Below are 16,922 nucleotides of genomic sequence, written 5' to 3'. Positions count from 1 at the left end.
CATAAGCATTCAGACCCTTTAATCAGTACTTTGCTGAAGCACCTTTGTCAGCGATTACAGCCTTGAGTCTTCTTGGGTATGACGCTACAAGCTTGGCACATCTGTATTTGGGGAGTTTCTCCCATTCTTCTCTGAAGATCCTCTCAAGCTCTGTCCGGTTGGATGGGGAGCGTCACTGCACAGTTATTTTCAGGTCTCTCCAGAGATGTTAGATTGGGTTCAAGTCCGGGCTCTAGCTGGGCCACTCAAGGACATTCAGAGACTTGTCCCAAAGCCACTTCTGCATTGTCTTGGCTGTGCGCTTAGGATCATTGTCCTGTTGGAAGGTGAACCTTTGCCCCAGTCTGAGGTCCTGAGCACTCTGGAGCAGATTTTCATCAAGTATCTCTCTGTACTTTGCTCCGTTCATCTCTCCCTTGATCCTGACTAGTCTCCCAGTTCCTGCCGCTGAAAAACATCCCCACATGATGATGCTGCCACTAGGGCTGTTGCGGTGACCATATTACTGCCACACCGGCGGTCACGAGTCATGAAGGCAGTCAAATTCCACATGACCGTTTATACACGGTAATTAGGCTTCTCCCAGCTCTGATGCTGCTGCTGGTCATTAGTAGCCTACCAAACTTGCTAACTTCCTGGTACTCAGCACTCTATTGTCCCTCTAATCACTCTGACATCAATGCAAATGTATTCGAAATCAAACACTTCATGAGAGCCCATGAGCTCATGTTGCGCAACATTTCTATAGGCTACGCAGTTGCAGGAGAAAACAGTGATGGCCGCTAATAAAAAGAGGAGGATCCCATCAGCTTTCTTTAGGCTTACTATATTTACATGTATTTCTCAACTTTCCTAATATGAAGCACATTGCTTATATTTACAACAGGAGTATAGTCTACCTGGCTGGCATGAACATAAACCACGGGGAAAAGCGTCCACCATTCGCTATTTAAGTGCATGGATGACATGTATTTTTTCCGCTGCCCATGTTTCGATACAGATGCATGATAATGGTCCATTCTAAATCAAAACAAAGCAGTGTGGGTGCAGTGATTGAATAACATGTATGTGCACATTTATTTTGCAACGCGTGGTCAGGATGTAACTGGCATATATAAGCAGCTCATGAGTTTCAAGTTTGGGGAAGATAATTTACACCATAAAAAGGCATCTTTATAGTGTGGTGGCCGAACAACGATGATGTGTTGATAAGAAATCCGCTGACACTGTACTCTGATTATAAAGGTTTATTATATCAACGATTTCAGCATCAATTTACAGACTTCTGCAGAATCTGGAGAGCAACAAACCCAATCTCAAATATGGTCACTCTCCCCTTCCTTTGTTCAAACATGGTATATATATCCTATGCCCTATGTAACATAAGATGGCGTGTTTTGAATAGACCAATCCCTGGCCTCCACATAGCCCAAATTCCACTGTTTTAGGGGGCCCCTATAGTAACACTTTCCAGATGTTTCAGCAAAGTAGAGTATGCAAACCTCAGCCAAAGTTATAGAATGTTCAGATACTACAATAGTAAAAGCATTACATGCATAATTGCATTTGCGGTCACTTTTGATAATGGTGTTTTTCGGTAATGGAACATTCGTGCTTATAGTCTACTACCATGTGCGCATTGCTGTGCTTATAATGTGAAGAAACAGCCTAATAATTTCAACACTTTAAGCTAATCGTTCTAATCTGTTGCGTCAGCCACATTGCATAAATAAGGTTTTTTGATGCTAGTGGTTGAATTAATTTGGGATCTATCGCATCCCACAATTGTCCCAGACTATGTTAGAACATTTATTTCTCTCACAGAATAGAATAGGTTGACTTTTGTACTATGGGGGATAGTAGATTGACATAGGCTAGTGCTTTTGCTGTTCGTTAAGCCTACTCTTGTTGGCTGACGAAAAGTAAATGTGGACAAGTTCTTCCAATATCTTCAATATGCACCTCGGAATTGGATAAGGACGCGCGCATTTGCGTCCCGGATGTGTCTGTCTTAATTTGTAGACTGTGAGAAAGACCCGATCACGTGACGGAGAGCCATGTGAGTGAGAGGGCTTCTGATTGCGCAGTACACTCAGGGAGAAGGGCACAACGCAGCACAAAAGGCATGGATTTCTTTAGGGTGCATTACGGCCACAAAGGGGATGCAGCCACGAAATTCGAGACATTATCAAGTGCTTGTCAAATTGTGAATGAGAGACTATTGGAGTGTGTACAGCCTGCGTAAAAAACAAAGCAGAGCTCATGCCTTTCAAGCGACTTTTTTCAAATCATCATTAGAATCTCATCATGCAGCCTTACAATGTATAAAAAATCTAAACATATAGCCCAACGTTTGTACAACAACTAAAGTTAATAGCTCTAAATTAAGCATATAGGAGTACCTATTTCTTTGTTAACAGCTCAACACAGAATAACCGCATGTGCACACTCCCTCAAATCGTTTGGAGAAAATATTTATATTTTATTCAGCTTTGTTCTATTGTATTCTTCATACTATAAAATAATATAAAATAATGCCACGGAATTATAAGCAAATCTTTTCTGCTAAATGAACTAGTGTAGCCCACAGCCATTTGGCATAGCCACATCAGGACCTAACATAAGGACAACTCAGAGTATGCTATTATTTTCTTCAGAAATAGACTACATTTTCTTCATCTCATGCTTCTTTAGACCTGTCTAAAATAAATAATGGATTTATTGTAAATGTGTAGGCTATATTACATTGATATATTGTACTTTTTTTAATGGCTTGTAGGCTATGTGTGGACGCCAGGAGATGCTAAATATGTTTATGTTAATTAACGGTAAATTGTCGTGAGACAATTTACCGTTTGACAATCACTGGCTGATGAAATTTCGTGACCGCCACAGCCCTAGCTGCCACCACCATGCTTCACCGTAGGGATGGTGCCAGGTTTCCTCCAGACGTGACGCTTGGTATTCAGGCCAAAGAGGTCAATCTTGGTTTCATCAGACCAGAGAATCTTGTTTCTCATGGTCTGAGAATCATAAAGGTGCCTTTTGGCAAATTCCAAGCGGGCTGTCATGTGCCTTTTACTGAGGAGTGGCTTCCGTCTGGCCACTCTACCATAAAGGCCTGCTTGGTGGAGTGCTGCAGAGATGGTTGTCCTTCTGGAAGGTTCTCCCATCTCCACAGAGGAACTGGAGTCGGCTCTTCACCGTTGACGTTGAAAATGGTGTTTTGCGGGTACTATTTAATGAAGCTGCCAGTTGAGGACCTGTGAGGCGCCTGTTTCTCAAACTAGACACTCTAATGTATTTGCTCCAGATACTCAACTAGTCTCAAGAAGGCCAGTTTTATTGCTTCTTTAATCAGCACAACAGTTTTCAGCTGTGCTAACATAATTGCAAAAGGGTTTTCTAATGATCAATTAGCCTTTTAAAATGATAAACTTGGATTAGCAAACACAACGTGCCATTGGAACACAGGACTGATGGTTGCTGATAATGGGCCTCTGTACGCCTATGTAGATATTCCATTAAAAATCAGCCGTTTCCAGCTACAATAGCAATTTACAACATTACCAATGTCTACACTGTATTTCTGATCAATTTGATGTTATTTTAATGGACAAAAAAATTGCTTTTCTTTCGAAAACAAGGACATTTCTAAGTGACTCCAACCTTTTGAACGTTAGTGTATATCAGTCCTTCTCAAATAGTGGGGCGCGCCCCCCTGGTGGGGCTCGGAGCAATGCCAGGGGGGGCGCGTGTGACCCCGTGGAACATGCTTTTTTTTTGCCGCAGGGAGTAGGTTTTTTTTGCACCGAACAAGAGCACACAGCACAGAGCAGGAGATATGAAGTGCAGATAACAAACCCTTAAGATACACCATGGACAATTATTTAACAGGGATGAAAAGAAAGGCGGAGAGAGACTGAGATAATGAGACAAACGTAAGTCTCCCGAAAGCTAAGATGAGGAAATATGACGAAGCGTATGTAGCGCTTGGCTTCACTGTGACTACGGTGGGAGACGAGGAAAGACCGGTATGTTTACTGTGTCTAAAAATGTTGGCAGCGGACAGCATGAAGCCAAATAAATTAAGGCGTCACTTAAAGACATTACACCCCAATCACGCTGATAAGCCGCTTGAGTTTTTTCAGCGAAAACGTGCCGAATATTGCCAACAATCGTCCCGCTTTGTGAATGCTACTTCAGTAAACCAGCGAGCACTGTTAGCATCATATAAGGTGGCGTACCAAATTGCTCAGTGCAAAAAAAAACACTCCATAGCAGAGGAGCTGATACTGCCTGCAGCATTAGACATGGTCTCTGTCATGCTGGATGACGCAAGTGCTGCAAAAATAAAAACTATCCCTCTGTCCAATGACACTGTCGCCAGACGTATAAATGACATTGCTAACGATCTTAAAGAACAGCTGGTAGATAAACTCAAAGACAAACGTTTTGCCTTACAGTTCGATGAAGCAACTGACAGCAACAAAGACTGTTTGTTTATCGCTTATGTACGTTTTGACATGACAAACTCCCTGTGTGAGGATCTACTTTTTTGTAAATATGTCAGAGACAGAGCCACAGCTGAAGAGCTATTCAAAATGCTGAACTGCTTCCTGACTGAGAATGGGCTAAAGTGGGAGAACTGCATTGGTGTTTGCAGTGATGGTGCACAGACCATGGCAGGGATGAGAAAAGGACTTCGGGCACTCATCAAGAAGGCCTCACCTAATGCTGAGTGGACACACTGTGTTATACACAGAGAAGCACTGGCATCAAGGCACCTTTCCTCTGAATTAAGTGAGGTTATGACTGACATTGTAGGTGTAGTCAATTTTATAAAGACCAGACCACTAAAAACAAGAGTCTTCTCTGCTATCTGTGAGGAGATGGGAGCTGAACATCAAGCTGTGCTGTTTCACAGTGAAGCAAGGTGGCTGTCACGAGGAAAAGTCTTGTCCCGAGTTTTTGAGCTCAGAGAGCAGATAAGAATGTTTTCGGAGCAGGAGCACAAGTATGACCTCGCAGAAAAATTTAGTGTTGAGAACTTCCTGGCAAAGCTGGCCTACCTGAGTGATATATTTGGAAAGCTAAATGAACTAAATCTACAGCTTCAAGGGAAAGATTAACACCTCCCTCAGGTCACAGACAAGATCAGCTCTTTCACTCGAAAGCTTGCAATGTGGGGCAGGCGACTTGATGAAGGAAATAGTGATTCATTCGAGAACCTGCATGAATTTGTTGACACTACTGACTATGATGCCACCTCAGTGATTCCATATATTAAGGAGCATATTTAATCACTGATGGGATTCTTTAAAAAGTACTTCCCTGAAAACAGTTCCCAATATGACTGGGTGAGAGATCCATTCAATGCACCAGCTCCAACTGGTTTCAGCTCTGCAGAGGAGGACCAGTTCATTGATATGACGTCTGACTCCCCATTGAGAATGAGGTTCACATCACAGACACTGAGTGAATTCTGTCTGAGTGTAGAGAGGCAGTATCCACTCTTAGGGCAGAGGGCCATGGGCATTCTTCTTCCTTTTGCAACATCTTATCTTTGTGAGACTGGCTTCTCTGCTGTTGCTGCACTGAAGACCAAGTACAGGTCCCAGCTAAACATTGAGCAGGAGCTGAGAGTTGCAGTATCATGCTTCAAACCCCGCTTCGAAAAGCTGTGCACTGCAAAACGTGCTCATTGTAGCCATTAATCCTGACTTCCTCATTTAGATTTTTTAAAAATCAGCACAAATTGTTTTATTCATTTTTGTTTTATAGGTCAAAGTGTTTCATATATTGTGCGCCTGAGTTAATGTTGCTGATCAATTTGAATATATTATTATTTATTGATTATATTTTATTTTATTTTTCAGTATCAAATGGTCAAAAAATGTTTACAGTTTAATTAAGGTTTGAATTTTTATTTTTTTTTCAGGCAAATTGATGCACTTTAAGTATTTTCTGTTACAGACTAAAAAACAATGTTAATAAAGTTATTCTTTGTTGTTGTCACGGTTTCGGCCGAGGCTGCTCCTCCTCCTTGTTCGGGCAGGCTTCGGCGGTCGTCGTCCCCGGAGTACTAGCTGCCACCGTTCGATGTTTCATGTTTGTTTGGTTTTGTCTGTTTGTACACCTGTCCCTTGTTAGTGTTTGATTTGGTTGCCTATTTAGTTTTCGTGTGTGGGGGCAGGTGTTATGTGGTATTGTTTATTTGTCAAGCTGTTGCTCTTTGGTATTACTCTCAGGATTGTTGTTTTTCCGAGAGTCCGCACTGTGTGCGCTATCGTCATTTTTACGCACTGTGTGTGTTGTGCGTACTTTGTATTTTGCCTCCCGGTTGGGTTGGCTGTTCGCCTGTTTGGTGCTGTTATTTTTGTTACTAAAGTCTGTTGACGAACGCCCGTGTTTCCTGCGCTTGATTCCTCACCGCATCTACACTCAGCTACTGACAGAATACCACATCCCACCATGGAGTCAGCAGGAGCACCCGCGCCGACAGAGGTCATGGAGGACCGTCTTCGTGGACAGGAGGACCGGATTAACCAGATCGGGCACGCCTTGGATCGGGTGATGAACACTCTCCACCGATGGGAAAGCAGCGGGGTACCCACGCCCCCACCTACCGGACCATCCCCATCGGTCAGTCCTCCTGTCCACATTCCGGAACCCAGTGGGATTCGGCTCTCGCTCCCGAGGGCGTACGACGGGAGTAGTCGTGTACATCGACGATATTCTGGTGCACAGTTCTACCCGAGCAGAGCATGTAGCCCTGGTGCGCCGAGTGTTGAGGAGGCTGTTGGAGCATGACCTATATGTCAAGGCAGAGAAATGTCTGTTCTTTCAGAAGTCGGTCTCCTTTTTGGGTTATCAGTTGTCTGCGTCAGGGGTGAAGATGGAGGTTGACCGGGTGTCAGCTGTGCGTAATTGGCAAACCCCAACCACTGTGAAAGAGGTGCAACAGTTCTTGGGTTTTGCGAATTACTACCGGAGGTTTATCCGGGGTTTTGGACAGGTGGCAGATCCCATAACGTCTCTGTTGAAGGGGGGTCCGGTGCGCTTGCGGTGGTCAGCTGAGGCGGACAGGGCTTTTGGGAGACTGAAGGACCTGTTTACCTCGGCGCCGGTGTTGGCGCATCCGGATCCCGCTTTACCATTCCAGGTAGAGGTAGACGCGTCCGAGGCCAGTATTGGGGCTGTCCTCTCACAACGGTCTGGCACACCACCTAAACTCCGCCCCTGTGCTTTTTATTCTAAGAAACTCAGTCCGGCGGAGCGGAATTATGACGTAGGGGACAGGGAGCTGTTAGCCGTGGTACAGGCCCTAAAGGTGTGGAGGCATTGGCTTGAGGGGGCTCAACACCCTTTCCTCATTTTGACTGACCACCGTAACCTGGAATACATCCGGGCAGCTAGGAGACTGAATCCTCGCCAGGCCCGCTGGACTATGTTTCTAGCCCGGTTTGTGTTTAAAATCACTTACATCCCTGGGTCCCAGAACGGGAAGGCAGATGCCCTGTCTCGGCGGTATGACACGGAGGAGAGGTCCGTTGAGCCCACTCCCATACTACCAAAGTCTTGGCTGGTGGCACCGGTGGTATGGGAGGTCGATGCAGAGATCGAGCGGGCGTTACGCACCGACCCAAGTCCTCCACAGTGTCCAGTGGGTCGAACGTACGTTCCGCTCGAGGTACGCGATCGCCTCATTTATTGGGCTCATACGTCCCCCTCCTCTGGACATCCAGGTATCGGACGGACAGTTCACTGCCTTAGCACTAAGTACTGGTGGCCAACGTTAGCCAGGGATGTGAGGGTTTATGTCTCCTCCTGTTCGGTGTGTGCCCAGTGTAAGGCGCCCAGACATTTGCCCAGGGGTAAGCTACAACCCCTGCCCGTTCCACAACGACCCTGGTCCCACCTCTCGGTGGACTTTGTTACAGACCTTCCCCCCTCACAGGGGAATACTACCATCCTGGTCGTTGTGGATCGGTTCTCGAAGGCCTGTCGTCTCCTTCCCATGCCGGATCTCCCTACTGCCCTACAGACCGCTGAGGCTCTGTTTACCCATGTCTTCCGGCATTACGGGGTACCCGAGGATATAGTGTCTGATCGAGGCCCCCAGTTCACCTCCAGAGTGTGGAGAGCGTTTATGGAACGGTTGGGGGTTTCGGTGAGCCTTACCTCGGGTTACCACCCGGAGAGTAATGGGCAGGTTGAACGTGTCAACCAGGATGTGGGTAGGTTTCTGAGGTCTTATTGCCAGGGCCGGCCGGAGGAGTGGGCGAGATACGTTCCGTGGGCCGAGATGGCGCAGAACTCTCTCCGCCACTCCTCCACCCAACTAACCCCTTTCCAGTGTGTGTTAGGGTATCAGCCGGTTCTGGCACCTTGGCACGAGAGCCAGATCGAGGCCCCTGCGGTGGATGAGTGGGTGCAGCGCTCGGAGGAGACATGGAACGCTGCCCACGTTCATCTGCAGCGGGCCATCTGTCGGCATAAGACGAGCGCCGATCTCCACCGCAGTGAGGGGCCTGTATACGCACCTGGAGATCGAGTCTGGCTCTCGACCAGAAACCTGCCCCTCCGCCTGCCCTGCCGGAAGCTGGGTCGGCGGTTTGTGGGGCCATTCAAAGTCCTGAGGAGGTTGAACGAGGTGTGTTACAGGTTAGAACTGCCTATTGATTACAGGAATATTAACCCCTCGTTCCATGTGTCTCTCCTCAGGCCGGTGGTAGCTGGTCCACTCCAGGACTATGAGATAGAAGAGACTCCTCCGCCCCCGTTGGACATCGAGGGGCTCCGGCGCACACTGTGAGGTCCATCCTTGATTCGAGACGCCGGATGGGGGTCTCCAATATCTCGTGGAGTGGGAGGGGTACGGCCCGGAGGAGCGGTGCTGGGTGCCGAGGAGGGACATATTAGACCTGTCCCTGCTGACCGAGTTCCATCGGGGTCATCCTACGCGCCCTGCTCCGCGTCGTCCTGGTCGTCCCCGAGGCCGGGATCGGCGCACGGCTGGAGCCGCGCGTCAAGGGGTGGGTACTGTCACGGTTTTCGGCCGAGGCTGCTCCTCCTCCTAGTCGGGCAGGCTTCGGCGGTCGTCGTCCCCGGAGTACTAGCTGCCACCGTTCGATGTTTCATGTTTGTTTGGTTTTGTCTGTTTGTACACCTGTCCCTTGTTAGTGTTTGATTTGGTTGCCTATTTAGTTTTCGTGTGTGGGGGCAGGTGTTATGTGGTATTGTTTATTTGTCAAGCTGTTGCTCTTTGGTATTACTCTCAGGATTGTTGTTTTTCCGAGAGTCCGCACTGTGTGCGCTATCGTCATTTTTACGCACTGTGTGTGTTGTGCGTACTTTGTATTTTGCCTCCCGGTTGGGTTGGCTGTTCGCCTGTTTGGTGCTGTTATTTTTGTTACTAAAGTCTGTTGACGAACGCCCGTGTTTCCTGCGCTTGATTCCTCACCGCATCTACACTCAGCTACTGACAGTTGTAAGTTGATCTATATTTCTTTATTTTTTATTTTTTATTTTTCTTTAATGTTAATAAGGATACAATGTTATGCAGAGGTGTACTTATAACAATTTGATAGACAAATTATACTATTTACAGTCGTGGCGGAGAGTTGGGGGGCGCGAAATGTTTACTTCTTCCTAGGGATGGCGTAACAGAAAATAATTGAGAAGCACTGGTGTATATTATTATTTTTGTACAATTTTCATTGTTAGACATAAAAGACTATAAAAACACCAGGAAATCAGCTCCAAGTGATTTTAATTTTGAAAATATGTTCCTAAGTATTCCCATGCATAATAAAGAGAGACGTGATTGTATACAAATGTAGGCAATGTTTTAAATGATTATGTTTTAGTCAAATATTACATCTGTTTGGGATTCCTGAGGTCAATTTGTAGTCTACAAATTATCTGTACTTATATTCCGCCCCCCTACCATCCACTCAATAAATAATCGGCCCGTGGCTGAAGCTAGTTGATGATCCTTGCTGTAGACAATTCACACACCGGCTGTGGGTACACTGAGCACCCAGAATGCAGCAATGGCACCCTACGCCTCCAGATCTCGCACCAATCTGTAGTTGAGCATGTGGCGCATAGACTGGCGCACTGAGAGGCGACAGGGTTATAAGACACACTGTTCGTTTACTGAACAGAGAATGGGAGTAGATAAGCATCTGACATTCTTGAGCACAATATATCTCACACACAATCATAACCATTTCATATCAGAAGACGCACGTGTGAGAATTCTCTCACAGAGCCGAAACTCCAGCTACTCATGCAGGACTGTTCAGCTCTGTGTAAAAGGGACTAAGAGGTGCAACACCAAAACAGTTCTTTATTTCTCTCTCTCTATTTCTCTCTCTTACACAGAGACACAAACACATGCACACACGCACACACGCACACATACACAGTGCAGCTGTACCCCCATATACATACACAGTAGACACGCACTACAGCTGCACAGTGAGAATGTGTTTATAACGTTTCCTCTTTACTTTGGTAGACTGTCAATTAGACAACAGTGTTATATCATCATGCTATTACAAACAATATTATTCTCACAGATTTGATGTTAGGAGCCTAAACAATAAACAAAGGCACACACACGCACACACACACACAAACACAAACACACACTCAATATCCTGTGACAGAGCCACTTTCAGCACCTGACACCTCGAAAACAGGAAAAGCATTTCCGCGGGACACAGATGTGTGTATGTGTGTGTGTGTGTTGGGGGCGGAGCAAGTGAGGGAGCGGTGTTGGCAAGGCTATTTAACCTCACCGGGTACAAAACTATTCTCCACTCTGAGAAGAAAAAGAGAAAAGGGCTGGAAAGAACAGAGAGACAGAGAGTAAGCTGGCTCCATCATGTCCTATTATGAGGTACGGTTTCATTCACTATTTAGACCATGTTAACAAACTTTTATGGGACTTTACTGTAACATTTATCTCAGTTATCATGTTATTCACTTATCAGATTGTAGAATCTGTTCTTAGAGTTTTGCACATGTATTTGCAAGTTTGCTCAATTATCCTCTCTTTCTTCCTCTCTCTGAAGCACTTTGTGATAACAGAATCGGATTATGACTACAATGACACGAGTTCCGGTTTTGGTTCTGGCTTGGGCGATTTCGGCACTGGATTTGAGGAGCCGTGTGACCGTGAGCTGCTGAGCCCCAGCGTGCAGCGTGTCTTCCTCCCGGTGGTGTACGGTTTCATCTTCACCCTGGGGATCACTGGGAACGGCCTGGTGGTGTTCGTACTGGGCTGCCAGCGGAAGGCCCGGCTCAGTCTAACGGACCGCTACCGGCTGCATCTCTCCGCTGCAGACCTGCTCTTCGTTCTGGCACTGCCCTTCTGGGCTGTGGACGCTGCACTCGGGGACTGGCGCGTCGGAGCGGTCATGTGCGTGGGCGTGCACGTCATCTACACAGTGAACCTGTACGGCAGTGTGCTGATCCTGGCCTTCATCAGTCTGGACCGCTACCTTGCAGTAGTCAAAGCCACAGACACCAGCACCACACACACCCGGCAGCTGCTGGCATGCAGGCTGGTGTACGCTGGCGCCTGGCTGCCTGCTGGTCTCCTGGCCATCCCAGACATGGTGTTCGCTCGGACCCAGGAGGCAGGGGAGGGGGAGATGGTGTGCACGAGGCTCTACCCGCCGGAGAACGCCCCACTGTGGGTGTCCCTGTTCCACCTGCAGACGGTGCTGGTGGGGCTGGTGGTGCCGGGCCTGGTGCTGCTGGTGTGTTACTGCGTGATCGTGTCCAGGCTGACCCGGGGGCCGTTGGGGGGTCAGAGGCAGAAGAGGAGGGCGGTGCGGACCACTGTGGCTCTGGTTCTCTGTTTCTTCCTCTGCTGGCTGCCGTACTGCATTGGCATCGCCGTGGATGCGCTCCTCCGCTTGGAGCTGATCCCTCGTGGCTGTACGCTGGAGTCAGGCCTGGGGGTGTGGTTAGCGGTGTCTGAACCAATGGCGTATGCTCACTGCTGCTTGAATCCGCTGCTCTATGCCTTCCTGGGAGTGGGGTTCAAGAGTTCTGCTCGCCGCGCCCTCACACTTACCCGCACCTCCAGCCTGAAGATTCTCCCGCGTAGACGAACAGGCGCCATGACGTCCACGACAACAGAGTCAGAATCATCTAGTCTGCACTCCAGCTAACAAAGACAATAGGCTATAGCCTAATATTATGTGTGTGTGTATATATGTGTGAGAGAGAGTAAGGAGAAGTCTGCTGGTCAGTTGTTCTTTATAATGTCCTGAGGTCTTTGGGGTAAATATTTGTTGCTTTGCCACCATTCACTGTTGTTATGGTATTAATGTATGCTTTATACGGCTGAACATGTTTGTAATAAAATGTGCAAAAACATTATATTCGTCTTCACTAGGTTCTCTCAATTGAGTGGTGTTATGGTGTGTGTGTGTGCACGTGTGTGTACGTGTGTGTGTGTGTCAGAGAGAAAGCGGAAGAGAGATGACGTGTACCTTCACGCTCTTGAAAGTGAAACGGGGTAAATGCCCATGGTGCAGTTGGCCAGTCAAGCGCACCTAAAACAACCTGCTGTGCGTGTGGGCAGGAGGAAAGACATGAATTGGTTCTCCACCAGATGTTGTTATTGGAGCTGTATACCCCCCACCCACACAGGTAAGTGGCTAATAGATTTGTGTGTGTTCGTGTGTGATGATGGGTGGAAGGTGGGCCTCATATCACGTTATAATCAGCATGATACTCGCCTCACTATTACTCAGTCAAAGCTGAGTCAGCCAGCCCCCCTCCCACACACACACACACTGAAAATGAAACTAGCTGATATTTTAGACGTATGACTTTGGACCAGGTGTGAGTGAGTCACAACAACAGATAAACATTAGTGTGTGTGTGTGTGTGTACATGCATGCTGGTTTGAATCCCGAGCCGACTTGTACCCTTGAGCAAGGCATTTAAACCTAATTGCTCCTGTAAATCACTCTGGATAAGAGCGTCTGTTAAATGACTAAAATGTATGTTGGAGGGCTGCAGTGTGGGTTAGAGGCCAAAGCTGTTGACATGGACAGGAAGCAGTAACTTCTGGCAAGTCCATTAGAGAATATCCGTATGCGGACACACACAATATGTAGCAGATTTAGGCTAATTTTAGGCTAAGCCTAAATGCTACTAACTTTGCACTGTGAACTAATGCTTCTCTTGACAACACAAGTCATGTCCATACTGATACTGACTCAAAGGAAGGCCCAAACAGTTATGAAAATGCGTTAATATAATATGTCCTCATTATATTGGCTACTTATTTGATGCGCAGATTACCTGATACATACACCATAGAAATAACAATGAATAGAACGGGCGTCCCCATTCAAGTCAATGATGGCATAATGGGGGTCGTCACTAGTTACCACAGCCACAAAGTCATAAACCCAGCCTATTTCTACAATTTCTCTTCTAAAAATGGTATTATAAACCTAACTCTAACCGTAATCCTAACCTTAACCACACTGCTAACTTTATGCCTAACCCTAACTTTTTTTTTTTTATATAGCCAATTTGGACTTTGTGGCTGTGGTAACTAGTGGAAGCCGGCATAATGGGTGGACTGGCGCGGTTATTGCGAGTGTACCCATAGCGCTAATAGAACAATGAGGCAGATAATTCACTGCATGTATAAATGTGAAGCATCCGGTTGGCGTTTCCACTCACTACCAAATATGGTGATCAGAGGATGGATTTTGGCCGACATTCTGCTAATTTTCTCATCATACAGTTGATCTCCATACAGTTTTCTGTTTCCAAAACTACAATCTGTACCAAACAGAGTGGACTGCGTTTTGTAAACTTTATTCCTTGCCAAAGTTTCAATAAATGGTGTTGTTCAGAAGGAGCGCAAGTGCGAATTTAGTTATTGCCATAGATTGTATATACACTGAACACAAATATCAACACCACATGCAACAAATTCAAAGATTTTACTGAGTTACAGCTCATATAAGGAAATCAGTCAATTGAAATAAATAAATTAGGCCCTAATCTATGGATTTCAGATGAATGGGAATACAGAAATGCATCTGTTGGTCACAGAAACGTAAAAAAAAAAAAGTAGGGGTGTGGATCAGAAAACCAGTCAGTATCTGGTGTGACCACCATTTGCCTCATGCAGAGCGACACATGTCCTTCGCATAGAGTTGACCTGGCTGTTGATTGTGGCGTGTGGAATGTTGTCCCACTCCTCTTCAATGGCTGTGCGAAGATGCTGGATATTGGCGGAAACTGGAAAACGCTGTTGTACATGTCGATCCAGAGCATCCCAAACTTGCTCAATCGGTGACATGTCTGGTGTGTATGCAGGCCATGGAAGAACTCTGACATTTTCAGCTTCCAGGAATTGTGTACAGATCCTTGCGACATGGTGCCGTGTATTATCATGCTGAAACATGAGGTGATGGCAGCAGATGAATGGCACGACAATGGGCCTCAGGATCTCGTCACGGTATCTCTGTGCATTCAAATAAAATGCAATTGCGTTTGTTGTTCATAGTTTATGCCTGCTGTTGGGTTCTAGCTTGAAATATACTTATTCATGTTACCATACTAGAACTTATTGATTACTTTACATGTATAAGGAATGTATATGTTGGGGTCAATGGAGGGTGGTTAAGAACTAAGTGTATGGAAAGTTACTGAGTGAGACAAGGGGGAGTGCAGACATTTTACATTCTGTCAAACATGTTATTGTTAAATCTCATGGCTCCTATGGAGGGAGGCAAAGGGCAACAGTCTGGTTTCAGTCACTGATAAGGTAGGACAGGCGTGGATTAGGGAGGAGCGAGGAATTCAGCCTGAGGTCAGGTCAGATGAAGTGAGAAGGAACTGTCCTATTTCACACACATATACTTCCACGCCCACAAAGGTTCTAGCATCAGGCAGGGCCATGACTACACCAGTGAGAAGAACCAATTAAGTTCCAGACTAGCAACAGAGATGTATTGGCTGTCTAGATGTGCAAGGAGTTGACTCCGCCTAGTTGGAGAGTGTAAATATATGTGCTTGTGTAAACATGTATTTTTCTTTGCACCTGTATGACCCAGTGGGTGAATAAACTTGGTTTGAGCATTTTCTAGTTGTCCGTGAGTTTTTACTCTGTATTTTTTTTATTTTCATTTGTAATTTTTTAAATCTATTTTTATTTTTAGTCATTTAGCAGACACTCTTATCCAGAGCGACTTACAGTTAGTGAGTGCATACATTTTTTAAAAACATTTTTATTTCATACTGGCCCCCCGTGGGAGTCGAACCCACAACCCTGGCGTTGCAAACACCATGCTCCACCAACTGAGCTTCATCCCTGCCGGCCATTCCCTCCCCTACCCTGGATGACGCTGGGCCAATTGTGCACCGCCCCATGGGTCTCCCGGTCGCAGCCGGCTACGACAGAGCCTGGATTCGAACCAGGATCTCTAGTAGCACAGCTAGCACTGCGATACAGTGCCTTAGACCACTGCGCCACTCGGGAGAGTAACCTTTGTTCAGAACCTAACACTGCCAATACCATAACCCCACTGCCACCATGGGCACAACGTTGACATCGGCAAACTGCTTGCTCACACGACGCCATACATGCTGTCTGCCATCTGCCCGGTACAGTTGAAACCAGAATTGATCCGTGAAGAGCACACTTCTCCAGCGTGCCAGTGGCCATGGAAGGTCAGCATTTGCCCACTGAAGTCGGTTATGACTCCGAACTGCAGTCAGGTCAAGACCCTGGTGAGGACGACTAGAAAGCAGATGAGCTTTCCTTAGACGGTTTCTGACAGTTTGCGCATAAATTCTTCGGTTGTGCAAACCCACAGTTTCCTCAGCTGTCCGGGAAGCTGGTCTCAGATGATCCCGCAGGTGAAGAAGTCGGATGTGGAGGTCCTGGGCTGATATGATTACACGTGGCCTGTGGTTGTGAGGCCGGTTGGACATACTGCCAAATTCTCTAAAACGACATTGGAGGCAGATTATGAACTTTAAATTCTCTGGCAACAGCTCTGGTGGACATTCCTGCAGTCAGCATACCAATTGCACGCTCCCTCAAAACTTGAGACATATGTGGCATTGTGTTGTGTGACAAAACTGCACATTTTAGAGTGGCCTTTTATTGTCCCAAGCACAAGGTGCACCTGTGTAATGATCATGGTGTTTGATTAGCGTCTTGAAGGACATTCAACAAGCACAGCACTCACAAATGACTGATGATTGGCTGAGAGAAATGTATGATAAAAAGATTGTGGGGGCTGTTTTGTTAGACTTCAGTGCGACTTTTGCCATTATCGATCTTAGTCTGCTGCTGGAAAAACTTGTGTCTTATGGCTTTACACCCGCTGCTATATTGTGAATAAAGAGTTACCTGTCTAACAGAACACAGAGTGTGTTCTTTACTGGAAGCCTCTCCAACATAATCCAGGGAGAATCAGGAATTCCCCAGGGAAGCTGTCTAGGCCACTTACTTTTTTCAATCTTTACTAACGACATGCCAGGCTTTGAGTAAAGCCAGTGTGTCTATGTATGCGGATGACTCAACACTATACACGTCAGCTACTACAGCGACTGTAATGACTGCAACACTTAACAAAGAGCTAGTTAGTTTCAGAATGGGTGGCAAGGAATAAGTTAGTGTTAAATATTTCAAAAACTAGAAGCATTGTATTTGGGACAAATCATTCACTAAACCCTAAACCTCAGCTAAATCTTGTAAAGAATAATGTGGAAATTGAGCAAGTTGAGGTGACTAAACTGCTTGGAGTAACCATGGATTGTAAACTGTCATGGTCAAAACATGGGGAGAAGTCTGTCCATAATAAAGTGCTACTCTGCCTTCTTAACAGTACTATCAACAAGGCAGGTCCTACAGG

At 46.3% G+C, this 16,922-nt stretch overlaps 1 protein-coding gene across 1 annotated transcript; it reads left to right on the top strand.

Annotated features, from left to right (window-relative positions):
- Positions 1-10,822: 10,822 nt before the first annotated feature.
- LOC121534725 (C-X-C chemokine receptor type 4) lies at positions 10,823-12,405 on the top strand. The gene is made up of 2 exons (XM_041841307.2): positions 10,823-10,912; positions 11,088-12,405. The coding sequence occupies exons 1-2, from the start codon at positions 10,898-10,900 to the stop codon at positions 12,192-12,194; spliced, it is 1,122 nt and encodes a 373-aa protein (XP_041697241.1). The 5' UTR covers positions 10,823-10,897; the 3' UTR covers positions 12,195-12,405.
- Positions 12,406-16,922: the final 4,517 nt, after the last annotated feature.

This window comes from Coregonus clupeaformis, chromosome 21, assembly GCF_020615455.1.
Source record: "Coregonus clupeaformis isolate EN_2021a chromosome 21, ASM2061545v1, whole genome shotgun sequence".
Lineage (NCBI taxonomy): Eukaryota > Metazoa > Chordata > Actinopteri > Salmoniformes > Salmonidae > Coregonus > Coregonus clupeaformis.
This window is presented reverse-complemented; position numbering and strand designations above follow the sequence as displayed.